The following is an 18,609-nucleotide window of genomic DNA, read 5'->3' on the forward strand; positions in this document are numbered from 1 at the left end:
GGTTATCTATAAGGCAGTGTGCTCCAAAACAGTGACAAAATTCCATAGACAGTAAGCAAAATTCTCATTTAGAAGATATACTTCCGCCAAAACGGCTTAACGATTTTATGACGTCACATCTTCATCTTCTCATCAAATCTTCTGACCAATCAAATGCTCTTTAGAATCCGAAGCGCCCGGCTCCTGCACTATAAATAGATGCTGAAGCTCCAGCTAATACCTTAGCAACCACATATCAACACCCTAGCAACCACCCCAAGTACCTTATCAACAGCATAGCAACACCTTAGCAACCCCGGTACCTTAGCAACCACACAGCAACTATCTATCTCTGACAGACTGTATTGCCTTCAAACTTTATGCTTTTAAAACTTATTTACTTTTTTAATTGTATTGGTTTATTAAATATGATACACAACACAATTTGCTTGTGGAAGCAAATCACGAATTTGAGAGGAACATAATGTGAAAGTTAGATAGTTGAGGTGCCAACGATCATTCAAACTTCTCTTTATTCCTGTCCCGCAATACTTTTGCCACATTAAATAAATATATACTAAAGCCCCTTAAATCAGTGTAGTGTCACACAGCGCCAGTCGGAGAAATTACTGAATAGAGACCAAAAATAAAAATCATCGATCATATTACATATATAAATACATTCTGTTCATTGTCGGTTTTCCTAACTGTCAAAAAGTAATGGGTAACTAGCATGGATTAGCTGTGGTCGTTAACCATGGACTGAAACAAACTAACGTAGCCAGAAATATAATTTCGTAACATTCATAATCAGAATGAGCTTTATTGTCAAGTATATTTATACATGCAAGAATTTTTTTCCGTGACAGAAGCTCCACGCACAACAGACTGACGGCGAAAGAACAAAAAACACACATAAAAAAAAAAGCTAAGGAATGACACATAATAAAAGAATAAAAAATCCAAAGGAGTAGGTAAGGAATGACAATATACAAATTGACAATTGTGTGTTCAGGTATATAGGCAGTTCTGTACGTACAGGTATTTTATGTGCAAAAATTGAAATGTACACTAAGTATGTGTGTTAGAAAAATATGTGTGTGTGTATAAATTTAAATATGTTTTATGATTCAACATCCTTGCTGTCTGGATTTTATATTTCTTTCGTTTGAACATCCATATGCAGCACAAAAGTCCGACATTGTCCATTAATTCAAAGTATAGGCGGAGATCGCAGTGTTACCCTATGGTGTTACCTAGCTACCTTCCTATGACAAGACCCCTGTTCCAAGATGGCAGTGGTTTTGACGCATGCTTAGAACCCCAAGGCGACATCTAGTGTATATATCTATGGGACGGACATTTGTTCACGGTGTTGTGTTTCCTGTAGCAGTAATGGCTCGTAGTTCACAATGTAGGCGATAGGGATAGCAAATGAGGTCTGATTTCACTTGTTTCACGCGAACCGCACAGTCTGGTCCAGAGACATATGCAGCATGATTATGACCACTATTTTGTTTCACTAAAAGTTTCATATTGAATTTAGGGGTTGATCTATTAGATTGTGGATGTCAAATGCAGCTATACCAAGCTCAAAGGCTCTGGCCCAAGCAGATATAGAAGAACAAGGGGACCTTTAAGCTTGAAAATTTCAATTGCAGTGCTGAAAGGCATTTTTCACCATTTAGATTGCAAATACAGATTTTTTTCATTGTTTTATTTTTCGAAAGTATATCACATGTGGAACTGCCTCATCCTGGTGGGCTGCATCTCCAGCTCAGCACTGGCCTATCAGGAGAAATCAAGTTATATTATAAGAGAACAGCCAAACTGAACTTGTACCATTATGCAACACACTCTGACAGTCACCTTGGAGGTTGTATAAAGATGCAGCAGCTGTCTGAGCTCAGTATTCTGTTGTTGAACATTCTGTGTTTCTGCCAGAAGCTTAGCCCTCTCAGTCAGTACAGTACTGCGAATAAAACCTCATTGTTAATGTGAATTTCTCTGAAGTCCAAATCAAGGCTTTCATTTGGGTGTAGCATGCTATAATTATTGACAACAAAAATGCACTTACTGGTACTTGTTGAGAGCTGAATCAAGAACACTCCAGAGCCTAAGTTTGGACTCTGGGATGACATTAGCTATGCATTCCCAGTATGCTGTATCTTCAGATTCATCTCTCGTATCCAATCCCAAAACACTGCTCTTCTGTGAGGCCTGAAGATCACTGGACATAACAACAAACAGTTGATTTAAGGGAATATGTATGACCGCAGAAACCTTTTGGCTTGAAATGTAAGTGCACTGACTGGGGTCTGCAGTGGTGGGCGGTAAAATCTTTCAGAGCCACTAGTAGATCATTATGATGGATTAAGTCAGAAGGTTGGATGTTAGTTGTCTCCTCTTCCTAGCAAAAACACAAAAGAGAAATGCAACATATTTAATTTTGTTTCCAGAGTGGTATAGTGAGAGGTTGAGCTGTGATGGATCCCCCTTTACCTCCATCAGTTCCCTCTGCTCTCGTCCATGCTGTCTGTAATTCATTAAGAACTCAGCCATTTTATGCACATCATTCTCACTCTCGATCCCTATTGCCTGTGTTCATAAAAGAAATCAACTGAGACATCAGACTTTTTGGTTTTTCAGTGGTTCTCAACCTTTCTGACTCCCATTTCCCATTTGTACAAGACAACATTTAAAGCCCCTTCTTTCTAAGCTATGTACCTCCTCAGGTACTTCTGCTGAAGAACAAAATTAAAATAAGTCTTATTATAGATCTTTATTTTAGAATTTCTTTACCATATTAATTATGCCAATTTATTTAACCAATATATAGTCTTATTTGGGGCCCTCTTGGAAGTTTTCTAAGGCCCTCTAGTTGTTCGTGTCCCCCTGCTGAGAGCCACAGATCTAATTATACTTACTGTGAAAATACAATCTAGCTTTATAAGGGACTGTTCATTCTTCTCCAGATGAGATACCAGCTGCAGCAGTTTACTCTCTACGAGAAAACCCTGAAAGAAAGGGAGATATAGAGCAGATATAGTTTCAAATTCACACACAATGCTGATTTATGAATTAGGGGTCATTTTGCTGTCTCCTAAGAGGAATTTGAAAAATAAAAACAATTGCTCTAACTATTTACAGGGCTACTGCAGGTTTTATGAAGGTAAAATTAAGTAAAGAAAACTTTTAAGATACCTTCTGATCACACAGATAAAAATGTATGTGCTTCCTTAGGCTTCTTGTCTTTATTTAGTCTTATTTTCAATGCATATGTCTAGGGTTTCTTAAATCAAGATACATTTTATGTGAAGCAAAATTATATACAAGACGTTTTTCTGTTCTAAATGAAAAAAATAAACAGATCTAAAAGAAGTACATGAATAAAACAAGAACAAATAGCAGCTTGATTGAAAGAGAAAACAAGTTTTCATTCCCTGTTAGATATTTGTATTGGAACACAAAATTACTGAGGAAGAACTCACAACTTTCTGCTCTAATCTTTCTGATTATTTTTGTGTCTTAATTTGTGGAAAGATAAATAATAAGACCCACAGAAACCCTGTATTTATGAGGTCTCTTTTATTACTTTTGAAAATCACTGAAAAGTGGGCAAGTATTTCTCCATTTCGGGCTGGTTGTTAAAATTGTGAGTTTTGACTTTGCACAAATAATATAGACTCTGACTTTCGTAATATGGACAAAATAGTTTAAACATTATGAAATATATTTTTCTGTGTTCCATAGAAGAATGAAAGTCATACAGTTTTAGAACAAAATGAGAGATAGTAAACCCCTTTGATATATTTTTGTACTATACATTTTATACATATACAATTTCAAGATTTCGAAATATCTCAAACTAACAAATCGGCCAAAATCACACACTCACCAATTCGTCACACAGTAGCTCCAGAATTCTCTTCATTGTCCTCCGGTTCACTCCACTATCCGTGTCCTCCAGAGCCTCAGATTCCTCCATTGAATTTCCTCCTGTTTCCTCTTGCAGGGTATCTGCAGCTTTCTGGGAGGCCGTCTTGAGGGCGTTATGTTCGATCGGACCGGAGCGCTCCATGAAGGGGAGCGGAGGAGACGTCCAAGCCAGACCCAGCTGCTGCTCGTGAATTATTCTGTCTGTCTCCAGTGCCCTGTGTGCCAAGGCCTTAACTTCACCTTCACTTATCAGCCATATCTTCTCAAAACGCTCAGCATCCAGCGCTGCAAAGTGTCTTTCCAAACACACAAAAACAAGGTTTGTCCTGGGACTGTCTGAATGTTTTCTAGGTCACGATGAGAGTAAGTGCACTCACCTTGCTTTCTTCTGCATGTCTTTGTACTGTTGTTTAATACGTGCGTAGTCATTTCTCACTGATTGTTCCTCGGCTTTTGACTGCTTCTCCTGATTGGTGCATTTAGACTTTAGGTTGTTGAGAATATCTTGCATTCTGGAAAAACATCAGGTCAGTTCTAAATTTAAAATCAACAGGAATCATGACTGGTTTCCTGCAGTAGGGTGATTACTGATATTATAACAATTTAAAATAACAATATTCTATTTTTTTTTTCATGTTTTAAAATGTTATATATTCCTATGATGGCAAAGCTGAAATTTAAGCAGCCATTACTCCAGTCTTCATTGTCTGTAAAAGTTATAATACCTTATAATTTTCCTCTTCAGTTGTGATTTTAAGAGTGCGTTCTCTTCCTCTCTTTTCTTTAGCACCTCATATTTGTAATCAAGTTTTTCTTCATTCAGATGGCAGTTGAACTTCACCTCTTGTAACTTCTTTCTTAAATTCTACACACACAGATAGACACAAATGCAGATTTTGATTTGTACCTAATAGCATTACCGTCTCAAGCATATAGTTACAGTTACAGAGTTATACTCATAATTAAGACTATATCAAATTCACCTGTACTTCTGTATCCATTTTGATTTTGTCTATGTTGTATTCTTCAGCTTTCTGAACCCTCAGCGTCTGTAGCAAGTCCTCATGTTCCTCCAGGAGGCTTAAACCCTGCAACATGTCCTTCAGCTGCAAAGAAAGACGCTGTTGTCAAAGTGGTTTTAAAGATATACACATGAAAATCTGTTTCAATCCAATGTCGTGTGTCACCTTTATACGTACTATACCTCTTTCTCGCTTCGTTCCTTCATCTGATGCTCCCATTTCTTCCTGTGTTTGGTTAACAGCGTTCTCCTCTCCTCATCAAATGAGTTCTTTAATGTTCACAGAAAATAAATGACATAAAATAGTGTGCATTCATGGCTATGCCATTTTATATAGTGTAGTTGCTCATTTCTTATTAAACCAAACATATAAAGAAGAATATTATGAGAGATAATTGTAATATGTCCTCCAGCCTCCAGGAGGCAGTACAACACCTCAATCTGCTTTAGGTCTTCTCGGTATGACATTTTTAGACATGAAATCTGTTCTTCCATCCTCTCTATTATCAGGTCAATGTCTTTAGCCTGTTTTTTCAGGTCCTTCACATAGCGATCATCGCTAGCCTTCAGCTCCTATACAAAAAAGTATTCTTATTTACCCTTGATTTATAGTCTATATGTTTTTGCATGTATTTGTTGCAGACTGAAGTTCACCTGCTGTAGCTCACTGATCAGTTTATTCTTGTCCGCTACAATCTGTTCACAGAGTTGTTGCTGGCTGTTCAGAGCATCCCTTAGATCCAGTGGGGTCTGTTTCATTTTAGCATCCGTCCATTTGCGGGTGATCTCCTCAAACTTTTCCTGGCTGGACTTGGCCTCGTTTTCCAGCTTCTCTCTCCTTATAGAATCAAATGACACATTTATAGTGAGAATGCAAACTATACAGAGATACAATTTCAAAGACTTAGGTGGACAGAGGAAAGTGTTTCATTGCATGTACCTCAGTCGACATGCCTCCTCTAGCTCTGTTCTCCTGTCAGACTCTCTGGCATCTACAGCTACCTGAATGTTGGTCACCAACTCCAGACCATCACTTTGTAATTTTGTCATGTGCTGCAAAAAGAGCAGAGAAAAGTGAAAATCCTGATCTACCTCACATACTATGTGCACAATATTCAGTATTCAAGAACTACAGTATTTGCTTGTCTAATATTTCTTATCATTAATATAATATAATATAATATCAGTGTTGGGAAGGTTCTTTTTGAAATGTAATATATTACATATTACAAATTATCATATCTAAAATGTGACAAGTAGTTTAACTATTTTAATTACTTTATTAATATAACTGATTACTTTTTTGATTATGTTTCTACATTTCCGATGTTTAATAATTGTTAATAATTTTCAAACATGTAAACAAGGCCTGCTTAATCTTACAGTATCACTAAACACTGATTACTGTCAGACTTTCATATTTCCTAATAACTTGAATTGAGGTTAATTTAATTTGAATTAAATTAACCACTACAAAATGAGACTTTACTTTGAAATCATTATGAGGTTGAATACTGATTTAAAAGCATAACAAGAAATAGTTCAGTAGCTATGATTCTTTTTTAAAATCATATCTTTGCAAAGTTAAGACAGGAAACACTGGCATCTAACAAAAGCTTGGAAAAAAGAGTTAGGCTAATCTATTCTTAAAAAAATAAAGCATATAAAGCCAAATAGGAAATAAAACGGATAGTAATCTGTCATATTCTGTGTGCGACTTTTGTGCCTCATATTTTTATGAAAGAAACCAATTACATCTGTATATGGTTTTGTGTGAAAAACAATTCAGATGTAATATCCTTTGTAATCGTTAACCTTTTCATAAGTACGTTAACTGTAAATTACACGTTTTTTTTAATCAGTAACTCTAACGTTAACTGATTACAATTATTTATTTTGTACATAAATTAGGCTGCGTAATTTAGTTATATGTAACAAGTTGCTCCCCAACACTGTATAATATAATATAGTATAATATATATGAAGAAAAGCAAACGTTACATTTGAAAAATATATTTAAATGCAGACGACTGACCCTTTTACATTTCTCCACTTCCTTCTGACTTTTCCGTATCTCTTCTTTAATATCCTCTTTTTCCTGGAAATCTTTGCCAAACTCTTCACTGCAAAAATAAAAAAAAAAATTATAAGTAAGTTACCGAAAGATTTGAGAATTCCATGTTCATAGCTAATGGAACAAGGGACCGACAAAGAACTCGTGATGAACGTTTACGTTACCGTGTTTTGGCCTCATTTCGTGCGGCTATGCGGAGGCGACGGGCGGTAATTCTCTCCTCTGGGTTTTTGGACTCGATAGATGGTCTAGATTCGTCTGCTTCTTCCCCTGCAAAAAGTTCAGGTTGCTGCATTTTCACCTGCTTTGATAATCCCTATTACAAGAAATATAACACACAGCGCGATGAATGGAAAAGTATTGTTTACAATAGCGTTGCTATGATACTGCAGGAGTGGTTGAGTGTTGGTACTGCAACCACTGATCTTTAATAGAGAATATCATAGTGACTGACAAATATTTAGAACTGACCACATGCTGAAATTATATGATGATTTAAGAATCCATATATTTTAATATATTGTTTAGTTATTATTATATATCATGTTTTATGTTTATGATTTATGAGTATTCAATTCCGTTTTGTATATATATATATATATATATATATATATATATATATATTTTTTTTTTTTTTTAATATATGCATTTTAAATATATTACATTTAACATATGTAGAATATAACACATTTAAAATGCATATATTAAAATACGCACACAAAATGGAATTACACATACATTTTATGGAATATGTTTGAATGTAGTTTGATATATAGGCTATTTATTGTATTTCTAATGTTTAAAAATATTTAAGCTAGAAAATATTTATATATTTAAATATATTTATTCCAAACAAAAATATATTTTTGTCACATGGGGAAAACAAGAACAAACAGTAAGAATTGCAGGGCCATAACTCACAAAAAAGTACTACATGTCAGCAGCGTCTTAGCAGCAGCAGTTTTTTTTTTTTTTAGCAGCAGTGATGCTTGTGTAACAAGCTGAATGTGGCAACAATTGAGGCAAGCTATCTTTACGGGTTTCTCTCTGTGTCTCTCTTTTGTTTGCAGTCTCTGATTCCTGAGAACTTTTGCTTGACTAGCCTGTGTCTAGCTTTACTTGTGCACCTGATTGTGCCATCATATTAAAACACTATACATAAGACTTTAACCTGATGTTACATTCTGTTTTATAGCTGCGAGCTCAATTCTCTTGCTCTACCAATAAGCATTTTGCTCATCCATTATAATAATAGAAATCTGTTTTATCAGATTTATCTTTTGGATCCATCTATCTTTTGAATATTAGCCTCTAAAGTAAGAAGACCGCAGACTGGCAGTGTACTGAATAAGCAGTCACACAGTCTGGGGCTGAAGTACTTGTGCTGGCATGGTAATCACCTTAGGGATTTTAGTGACTTAACGTTTAGCAAGATGAACATTTACCTGTGCTTGACTGATTGTTAGGCATTATCCGATTAATCAACTAAAGATCTCCTGTCTTTGGGTGTATTGTATTGTTCATTTTTGTGTGTTTGCATGCATGTTTTTAGGGATGTGTTTCTGTTTTATAAAGAGGATTACCATCTAGAATATAACAGAATGTCCTTTGGATCAGTGGTTTTCATTAATGCATCTGCTAATTTGTAATATGGCTGGTATATTAATAAAATATTTAGCTATAACATGTTGAAGGGAAAATTACATTTATACCATAATTTTCTTTTCTTTGTAGGAGTTTTAGATTTAGTGAACAAAAACAATACTAGTATTGGATTGACACTTGATGTCCATTGCAAAATCAGTAACCTAAGCCAAAATTAGCAAAATACCTCTGATGTCTTCATAGAAAAGAAGAGAGAGAGAGAGAGAGTAGCAGGGAACAGGAGAAAGGGCGAGACATGGATGGGATTAAACAAATTGGATTTGTTTAAAACGGACATTATTAGACAGAGACGCATTGGAGGATTGTGTCTGCCTGTGTCTATATCCTTTTTCCTCTTGTTTCTTTTAGGAATATTATACAAACCCGAGGTAAATAAATCTACAGAACAGTATGACGCAGCAGCAGGAGAAGTTGGAGTCTCTGATGAAGAGTATGGAGGTCCTGCTGAAGGAGGTGGAGCAGCTACGTGGGCACTGTGGTCATTACAACCTGGAGTTGAGTCGCCACATCATGGAGCTCCGCCTGGAGAACAGAATACTGACTGACAAATACAACGCCCTTGACAAGGAGCTGCAGGAAGCCTTGGAGACCATCGAGGACCTCCAAGACACTAAATACGCTTTGGACGCTAAAGAAAGGCAAGCTGAGAAGCTCAACCGACAGCTCTGATAAAACAGAAGTCACAGTTTTCACACATTTTAAAGGGTAATCGACATACAAATGACTGAGAGCGTTCTCTGCATATTAAGATGAGATACAAGGAAACATCCATACAATTAGATGCCTAAATGATAGAGAACTCCCTCACGAAATCTTATAAGCACCTAATGCATCCTGTTGATCCAAGTTCATTGTCTCCATAGACAGTGTGGTGTCTGAATATTAGTTGTTGGGGTGGAAGTGAAGCCAGTCCTGTAGGTTAGGTTGTGACAGAGAGTCTGCATTCTCCTAAACAATGACAGCTACCATCTGTCATTTTGGTTGCTGAAAAGTGACAGGGACTAAAATAGCAGCTTAGAAGATTGAATGTCACAAAGCACTTCCACCCCTATGATTTAATACTATATGTTTAGTGGTACTAAGAGGAATGGTTAGAACATTGAAAGAGCTTCAATGTGAGATCTGTCACACAATACACACGTATGCTTGTACAATAATGCTCTCTCTCTTTTTCTAAAAAAATATTTTGGACTTTTGGACCCATTAAAGGAATAGTTTTCCCAAATATTGTACATTTGCTGACACTGTTCTGACCCTCAGGTCATTCAAGATGTAGATTAATTTGTTTCTTTTTTTGGAATCAATTTGGAGAAATGTAGCATTATGTCATCAACAGCTAATAAAATAATCTACAAGTTATCCATATGACTCCAGTGCATCAGTTAATGTCTTGTGAAGTCAAAAGTTGCGTGTTTGTAGCATCAAAACACATTTTTATATTTATAATATTCCTTTAATAGACTTGTCAAATTGTATCTTTCTGTAAAACTGATTTGAAAAATGCTTTGTGGAATATGCTATATAAACTTGATCTTTGACCTTTCTTCTAGAAGACTGCAAAATGAAAGATGAAATTAAAATTTTAATTAAACCAAAATGTCTAAATAAATATGTGGTGTAGAACTGTTTTTCATTTTAACCAAACAGTAATCAATAATTAAGTGTGATGAAGTTTTTAAACTAAGATTTTGAAATTTGTGTCGTAGTCACTGATTAATTTCCCTTTTATCATGATAAGATTCTTGGATGATATTCTCCCAAGAGGGGTAAATCGTAACCTGATATGAGTAGTGTGTATTGGTAAGTTTGTGTAGGGGGTGTTCAAAGGGAGAGCACTCAGTCCTGAGTAAATGGACATCTGTGTCACAACTCTCTCGCTGTGACTGGGTGAACTTAGGACATTCGAAGTAACACACTGAGAAGGTAAGTGACCATTCATCATAGAAGTCTGAATAATTTGTGGTCAGCATAGAAACATTTATTAAAATAATGTATTATTTGTATATTGAAGATGATGCTCCACTCTCTTCTTGGGATCCTGTGCTTGATCTCTGCAGTTTTCAGTGTGAGTAACAAATGAAACACAAGCTTATCTACTAAATTTGTGTTCACATCTGTGTTTTTTGTCCCTGTGTTTCTTTCTAAAACAATTCCCCATTGATGTTTAGTGGATTAATGGAAAATGGTGCGGTCTATGTCAGATTGACAGGTTGTCCCAACCATGATAGATGATGTGTTTGATTGTAGGCGAGGCAGCCGTCTAATGATTACTGGGGTGAATATGGCCCGTACGGAGCCTGCACCCGCACCTGTGGCACTGGAGTAGCAGTGAGAACCAGGGTCTGCAACACTATGAGGTAGGAGAAAACCTTTTCTTTATCAGAACCCTTTTCTTCATAACTCAATCTCTCTTTTTCAATATTAAGGACGGATGGTGGGCACAATTGCGTTGGACCATCCAAGTCCTACAAACTGTGTAACACACAGGTAAACAACTTAACCCCCCCCCCCAAAAAAAATAAATACAAATAAATAAATAACTTATTTATTTATTTTTCTATATTTCTATGGCTTGTGTCCTCTATAAAGGAATGCCCTGTTGGATCCAGAGATTTCCGTGAAGAACAGTGTTCTGAATTTGACCGAACGGAGTTCCAGGGGAAACGTTACACATGGCAGCCGTACTATGGAGGTAGAAAATTACACAAAGCATTAGCTAAATAACATTTTATTGATTATGCAGTTTTAATATGAGGATCTAAACATGTTATGTACGTTTATTTGTGTTTTTGAGCTGAAAAAATATTTATTTAATATATTATAGGTTGGTTTTAAGGAATATATCTTGAATTAATTAATGTCTACCCATTGCCATTTCCTTGTTTTAATAATAAACCTCATTAAATTTGGTTATATTTACATATAAATATAAATAAAATGCCTTTTAAAACAAAATAATCTGTTTTTAGGGATTTTTGGAACAAAAAACATTTTGTTTAAAAGATTATTTCACAGCGGCTTAAATTGAGACCGATTGAAAGACTTTTGTGCAGAAATTAAGCATTTAACATGTAATTAGCTATAATCAGTGGTTAAGCTAGAAACTTCTGGAAGCGCTCATTTGTTTTCATGGTCAAAAACCTTCCTCAGGCAGTTTAGTGTGCTGGTGTCCCAAGATGAGACTCTTTATATAATCACATGACCTGTTGTGTTTTGGCCCAGCTTCAGACCCATGTGAGCTGGTGTGTGTGCCCAGAGGAGAGAACTTTTTCTACCGTCACAGACCTGCTGTGGTGGATGGCACACCATGCTATGTGGGCCGCAGAGACATCTGTGTGGAGGGAGTCTGCAGAGTATGTGTCCACTGACTACAGCACCAAACCACACACACAAACAGTTCATTCTAACACCCTTATCTTTGCTGAAAGGCGGTGAGCCATGGGGAGATTGTGGGTTTTGAGGATCACTCTCGTCCTGTCACATCTGCCCTTCTGGAAACCTACAAGTAATATATGTACATTTTTATGCATGTAAAATGAAAATATGTATCCGTGTATCACTTCATACTTCTTTTGAAATATACTTTTTTGTTTATGTTTTTTTCATGACTTTCTGTTGTTTTTAATTATATTATATTATATTATATTATATTATATTATAGACTCTCCACTTGTGTGTTTTTCACATAGATTGTAAAACGTAGTGTCCGTGACGTCACCCCTAGGTTTCTAAAGAGTGTTTTTGAAGCTCAAAGTGGGCAGAGCTGGCCGTCACCATCTTGGCAGCGCTCCCGGATAATCTAAAATGGGCAAAGAGACGGGAGCTGATTGCTGAAACCAAGCCAACCTAGCGCAGCGGCTATCCACCTTAAAGGGTTAGTTCACCCAAAAATGAAAATTATGTCATTAATAACTCACCCTTATGCTGTTCCAAACATGTAAGGCCTCCTTTTATCTTCGGAACACAGTTTAAGATATTTTAGATTTAGTCCGAGAGCTCTCAGTCCCTCCATTGAAGCTGTGTGTACGGTATACTGTCCATGTCCAGAAAGGTAAGAAAAACATCATCAAAGTAGTCCATGGGACATCAGAGGGTCCGTTGGAATTTTTTGAAGCATCGAAAATACATTTTGGTCCAAAAATAGCAAAAACGACGACTTTATTCAGCATTGTCTTCTCTTCCGTGTCTGTGTGAAAGAGAGTTCAAATCAAAGCAGCTGGATTTCCGGTTCGCGAACGAATCATTCAGTTCACCAAATCGAACTGAATCGTTTTAAACGGTTTGCATCTATAATACGCATTAATCCACAAATGTCTTAAGCTGTTAACTTTTTTAATGTGGCTGACACTCCCTCTGAGTTCAAACACACCAATATCCCAGAGTAATTCATGTACTCAAACAGTACATTGACTGAACTGCTGTGATGAACACCGAGCCGAGCCAGATAACGAACAATAGACTGACTCGTTCACGAGTGAAGAACCGTTTCTGTCAGACGTGTCCGATTCGTGAACCGAGGAGCTGATGATGCTGCACATGTGTGATTCAGCGTGAAGCAGACCGACACACAGAGCGTCTGAACTGAACTGATTCTTTTGGTGATTGATTCTGAACTGATTCTGTGCTAGTGTTATGGGTGCGGGTAAACCGAAGGCTTGAATCAAGGGCAATCATCGCCAATGACGCCATTACGTCGAGCGCAAAAGAACTGGTGAACCGTTTTCTTCAACCGGTTTATTGAATCGAACTGTCCGAAAGAACTACTGGTGATCTGAACACCGATGCAACCGGTTTTTCACTCGTGAACGAGTCAGTCTATTGTTCGTTATCTGGCTCGGCTCGGTGTTCATCACAGCAGTTCAGTCAATGTACTGTTTGATTACATGAATTACTCCGGGATATTGGTTTGTTTGAACTCAGAGGGAGTGTCAACCACATAAAAAAAGTTAACAGCTTAAGTCATTTGTGGATTAATGCGTATTAGAGATGCGAACCGTTTAAAACGATTCAGTTCGATTTGGTGAACTGAATGATTCGTTCGCGAACCGGAAATCCAGCTGCTTTGATTTGAACTCTCTCTCACACAGACACGGAAGAGAAGACAATGCCGAATAAAGTCGTTGTTTTTGCTATTTTTGGACCAAAATGTATTTTCGATGCTTCAAAAAATTCCAACGGACCCTCTGATGTCACATGGACTACTTTGATGATGTTTTTCTTACCTTTCTGGACATGGACAGTATACCGTACACACAGCTTCAATGGAGGGACTGAGAGCTCTCAGACTAATTCTAAAATATCTTAAACTGTGTTCCGAAGATAAAAGGAGGCCTTACATGTTTGGAACAGCATAAGGGTGAGTTATTAATGACATAATTTTCATTTTTGGGCGAACTAACCCTTTAATTATGCAGAATTTTAAGGTTTAATATAATTTAAACGGTTGAGTTATTAAATCAAACCCCCCACACAGTTGTCATGAAGGGAAAAATTTGCTATATAGACCAAAATAATTTTTGGAACCAGGCTATACACGTTTTTTTCGGCTGTAAAGTTGGACATTCTAACATGGGGAGTCTATGGGATTGACTCCGTTTTGCAGCTAGCCTCTAGCAGCCAGTTGACAAATTACAGTTTAAGTCACTTCTGTGTTGGTATCAGAGAGTTGGTTTTTAGTCACTTTCTGCAGGTGACACTGATATGTCAGTAGGGAGCGATAAGTGACCGTCTTTATGAGGATCAACCGATTAAAAAAAAAAGCTGATTTAGTCAAGCATAGGTCTATGGACGACATTAATGGGAGGGCCGCTTTTGACTGTTACCTGATTTGTCATTTTCATGGCAATATTTTAGAAACATCAACCAGTTTGAAAACGCCCACAAGCTTAGAAATGCCCACTTTTGTTCTTCAAAGACCTCCTATTTGATTCAGTAAGGAACAAAAACGGTATAATTCAAATTATTTGTTTCAAAATACTGATTCATTCAAGAAAAAAAAAATACTGAATTCAGAACTGCATATTACCAAAAAATTTTTACCATATTGGAACAGAAAGAAAACAGAAACAAACTGTTTCATTTTGAATATTATTTTATTTAGTAGTTAAGCACCTTATTTGTAATATTGTCTATTTTTTTTTCTCTTTATTACTTGTTTTGTGTATAATGCTTTCAATATTAGGGCTGACAAATCGATTAATTGTGATTATTGGCAACCGAAATTGGATCGATTCAACAGCCATAAAACAAATATAAAGTGCTTCAAAATGAAAATAAAGTGTGAATGATTGTGTTTATAGGTACACATACAGCACCTTTTCAGAGTGTTCACTGCACTGTGGTGGAGGGGTGCAAACCCGTAGTGTGTACTGTATTTATGAGAGAACATCAGCAACGGTCGATGACTCTCATTGCACTGCACAAGGCCTCAGGAAACCAGCTTCCCAGAAGGTCTGCAATGACCACCCCTGTGCCGAGTACAGTGTTGGTCCCTTTGGTGATGTATGTAGCTATTTAATTAATATCGACACATGCTCTCATAGAGGTGTTGCTCTGTTTTTTCTAACTTTAACTGTTGTTCTATTCTCTTGTTTCCTGCAGTGTTCGGTGACGTGTGGTGAGGGACAGCAGACACGAGAGGTGTTCTGTGTCGGGGGCAGAGGAGAGCACATCCCTGAGCACCACTGCAGGGGTCTCACACGTCCACATGATGTCAAATCCTGTCAGAGATCATCTTGCCACCAAGTTTTTAGATACTATATCAATGACTTCAGCCTGGTGAGAGAAGGAAGGAGAGGAAGGGTGTAAAGGAGAAATCCAATCAGTTTTAAGCATATACCTCTCTCCCTGTCTCCTTCAGTGTTCTCGTAGCTGTGGAACTGGTACTCGCGAGCGCAGAGTGGTTTGCATGGATTTGGATCACAATCAGTATCCAGATGAAAGATGTTCTGTTTTGTCCAGACCTCATGCTGTGGAGAACTGCAACACCCAGACCTGCCCTGGTGCACAAAGTTAGTTTCTTCATGGTCACTGACTGTATTTCCATATATCTTTTTTAGAGAAGAATTAATGTTTTGTTGTATTCTAATCTTTGTCTGGTCAAAAATACAGTGAAAACTGTTGTATTGTGTAATATTATTACAATTTAAAATAACTGCTTTCTATTTAAATATGTTTAGGGGTTCAAGTACATAGCACTGAAACCCTATTGTAACTGTTAAGAAACTATAAAGCATAGAAACTTAAAACTTTGAGATATGGTAGTACCGCGACCTTCAGACTGAAAGTAGGGAAATTCATCAAGTATAGGTCTCTGCAAGAAAGTAATGGGAGTTACTAGATCAAGGTATTTTTGCATTCAGAAACACCCAGCAGTTTGAAAACACCCACATGGTGATAAACGCCCACTTTTCCTCTGCAGAGACCTAAGTCTCGAATTCATGGCAGCTTTCATTGGCCAAGGCCCGCCCATGAGGCCGTTTGACTGACATGTCTAACAACCAATCACAGTTCGTTTTGTTCATCATCACGTTTCGAGGCCACTGGGGGGTCAAATTGCATTTTTAAGAGTGTAACCGACTGCATATTGCATGATCATGTGATAGATCTCTTCTTTCTGAACAACTTTATCTCTAGGACCACTGCTGTCAATCAAATTGTTTACTATTGAAGATTATATATATAAAAAAAAGACTTTTGTGACCTATTTCTAGGTTTTTTGCTGAATCTCAACAAAACCACTGCAGAACAATTCTTTAGACTTACTAGATCAATAATTATCAAAAATACTGAACTTTACCTTTAAACTTTAGCATGATGGGGTAATTTAGAAAAGGGGCATGATCAAGTGCATGCAAAAGCCTATATCGCCAAAACAAAAGCTCAGAACTTCATAAAAATAGGTGAGCACATGTGGCATATGATTCTAAACAAGCATGCAAGCTTTTCTGGAAATCAGACAATAGGTGGCAATGTAACTGTTAAAAAGCTTTAAAAACCATGTAACTGTAAGTGCTGATGTCTATGATATACGTCGTAACATGCTTGACTAATAAAACATAGCTCCTTTTCACACATGTGCTTAAAAGCCCTTAAGTTTTTTAAATAATTGCTGCTCGCAGCTATATTTTAACATTCAGCAAATCTGAATTTTCAGCAGTCATTAGACTTGAAGGCAATCTTCATATTTGACAGACTGTGGCATGAAAAGTAAAAAAAAAAAAAAGCCCTTTGCTACGAGACTCATTGTGTACTGTGTTACTTTTCTTTAGCGGTGCCCAGCGTGCAGGAGCCCAGTGGTTATGAAAGCTCTTTGCGTGGATTTGTGCTGTATACCCATGATGCAATCTCAGGTTAAAACGCTGTCACAAATATATAGATGATTTGAAAGCAGTTTTGAATTTCTGTTTCCAATACTTATGTGCTTATTTTTATTGTGTATGTTCTGAATGTCTGCTCTACGTTTGCTCTGTTAACAGTTCACAGACCAAGTGATCTATACCCCTCAGTGATTGGACCGCACTGTGCCCAGTCATATTATGGCTGCTGTCCGGACGGCCACACTGCTGCCTCAGGGCCTCGTGGGGACGGCTGTGCTCACGATGACTGTCATAGGTCTAGGTACATACATATAGTTATATTATTTGCCCACAGATACACTTGAATCACTGAAAAGACCACAAATAATAAATATCATATAAATAAAATATACATAATAATATAAAAACAGAATTTTTTTAAATTGCTGACTCTCTCTAATAAATCAAATCCATTCAATATAATGACAACTTCACAACCTATGAACTGAACATTACTATATCTCACTCTATTATTTATGTTGTGTGAATGTGTTTGTTGATAGATATGGCTGCTGCCTTGATGGAGTAACAGCTGCTAATGGTTTTGAAAGAGCAGGATGTCCTGATTACCCCTACAACGTAAAACAGCTCATGGATTTTCATGCTATGCTCCATCTAATGCTCCCATGTTATTTTATTTTTTGTATTAACACTCTTTCCAACATGTTATCTTTTTTGTTTTTAGGATTATAGTCCAGTCCGTCAGCCCTCTGCTCGTGTGTGCTTTTTGGCACGAGAAGTTGGATCCTGTTATGAATGGACAATTCGTTTCTACTTTGATTCTTCCTCTGGCTCTTGCTCACAATTCTGGTTCGGTGGTTGTGAAGGGAACGGCAATAACTTTGCCTCCAAGGACGAATGTGAGCGGTCATGTTTGGCTTTTGCCAGAGGCTCTGCCCCAAGAGAGCCAACATCCAGGAGAGTGATCAGTGGGGTCAGAGGTTATAGAGCGAGATCCCGTGCATAAAGGGTTTAAAGGAAGGGTCATTGAAATCCCACAACAAGCAAATCCAGCTCACATACATGTAGACAAAACAGTTTAGTTTATTCAAGGTACACTCAGTCATTTATGCTGAAATTAAAGGCATCTTGTTTTAATGAGTAAAAATAATATTAATTGCTCTCTCAAGCTTTTTATTTTACATTCAGAGAAACACATTCACTTTATAGTATTTGTCAAACATGACAGTATCAAAACAGTACAGACAAACTTTTACAGTCGCAAGATAGAGACGTTTCACCAGTTCCATGAAAATAAGATTGCTGTTGCTGAATTAAGCTAAAATATGGTTTCCTTTCTTCATTCTGTGTTTTTATACCTGTACACTTTGTACTTCAGTTGTATACTTTATACACACTTTGTACTTCAGTTGTCTTGCTATGCCATTAAAGTGTTAACACAAACTAAGAACACTTATTCTTAATGATTTCACCTAAAAATGTGCTTGTACAAAATGTGAAGGAGTCTTGGAAGCAGTTTTTAAAAATAGTTTATTTAACAGGAATAGTGCATCTTAATAATCATAATTATAACTATATACGTGACATCAAGCGACTTTTGAGTTAGCCAAAAT

The 18,609-nt window shown here is 36.9% G+C and overlaps 2 protein-coding genes across 3 annotated transcripts; one reads left to right on the forward strand and one right to left on the reverse strand.

Moving 5' to 3' along the window:
- Positions 1-1,688: 1,688 nt before the first annotated feature.
- On the reverse strand, positions 1,689-7,476 carry LOC113120806 (dynein regulatory complex protein 1-like). Of its 2 annotated transcripts, XM_026290877.1 has the most exons (16): positions 7,178-7,476; positions 6,975-7,062; positions 5,880-5,992; positions 5,594-5,777; positions 5,375-5,512; positions 5,123-5,209; positions 4,902-5,024; positions 4,644-4,783; positions 4,296-4,430; positions 3,878-4,214; positions 2,907-2,996; positions 2,482-2,577; positions 2,292-2,389; positions 2,057-2,209; positions 1,849-1,951; positions 1,689-1,767 (listed from the first exon to the last, which is right to left on the reverse strand). In XM_026290877.1, exons 1-16 carry the CDS (start codon positions 7,306-7,308, stop codon positions 1,714-1,716), a joined length of 2,070 nt encoding a protein of 689 aa, XP_026146662.1. In that variant the 5' UTR covers positions 7,309-7,476; the 3' UTR covers positions 1,689-1,713. The 2 variants fall into 2 exon arrangements, with proteins under 2 accessions (XP_026146662.1, XP_026146663.1); XM_026290878.1 differs by lacking the exon at positions 2,482-2,577.
- A 2,567-nt stretch (positions 7,477-10,043) lies between these two features.
- On the forward strand, positions 10,044-18,456 carry paplnb (papilin b, proteoglycan-like sulfated glycoprotein). The gene is made up of 14 exons (XM_026290881.1): positions 10,044-10,601; positions 10,690-10,743; positions 10,926-11,035; positions 11,105-11,165; positions 11,268-11,370; positions 11,901-12,031; positions 12,107-12,183; positions 14,978-15,179; positions 15,279-15,455; positions 15,538-15,688; positions 16,949-17,029; positions 17,156-17,297; positions 17,539-17,614; positions 17,721-18,456. The coding sequence occupies exons 2-14, from the start codon at positions 10,690-10,692 to the stop codon at positions 18,000-18,002; spliced, it is 1,647 nt and encodes a 548-aa protein (XP_026146666.1). The 5' UTR covers positions 10,044-10,601; the 3' UTR covers positions 18,003-18,456.
- The last annotated feature ends 153 nt before the right edge of the window (positions 18,457-18,609 follow it).

Source organism: Carassius auratus, chromosome 20 (genome assembly GCF_003368295.1).
Source record: "Carassius auratus strain Wakin chromosome 20, ASM336829v1, whole genome shotgun sequence".
Classification (NCBI taxonomy): Eukaryota; Metazoa; Chordata; class Actinopteri; order Cypriniformes; family Cyprinidae; genus Carassius; species Carassius auratus.

Excerpts from the sequence above, each read along its gene's own strand:
- LOC113120806 (XM_026290877.1), bottom strand. The coding sequence starts at position 7,308 with ATGCAGCAACCTGAACTTTTTGCAGGGGAAGAAGCAGACGAATCTAGA. Across the intron at positions 5,025-5,122 it reads AGGAACGAAGCGAGAAAGAG|CTGAAGGACATGTTGCAGGG; the intron begins GTATAGTACGTA and ends CTTTCTTTGCAG. Across the intron at positions 2,997-3,877 it reads AGCTACTGTGTGACGAATTG|GGTTTTCTCGTAGAGAGTAA; the intron begins GTGAGTGTGTGA and ends CCTTTCTTTCAG.
- paplnb (XM_026290881.1), top strand. The coding sequence starts at position 10,690 with ATGATGCTCCACTCTCTTCTTGGGATCCTGTGCTTGATCTCTGCAGTT. Across the intron at positions 11,166-11,267 it reads ACAAACTGTGTAACACACAG|GAATGCCCTGTTGGATCCAG; the intron begins GTAAACAACTTA and ends TCCTCTATAAAG. Across the intron at positions 15,689-16,948 it reads GACCTGCCCTGGTGCACAAA|CGGTGCCCAGCGTGCAGGAG; the intron begins GTTAGTTTCTTC and ends ACTTTTCTTTAG.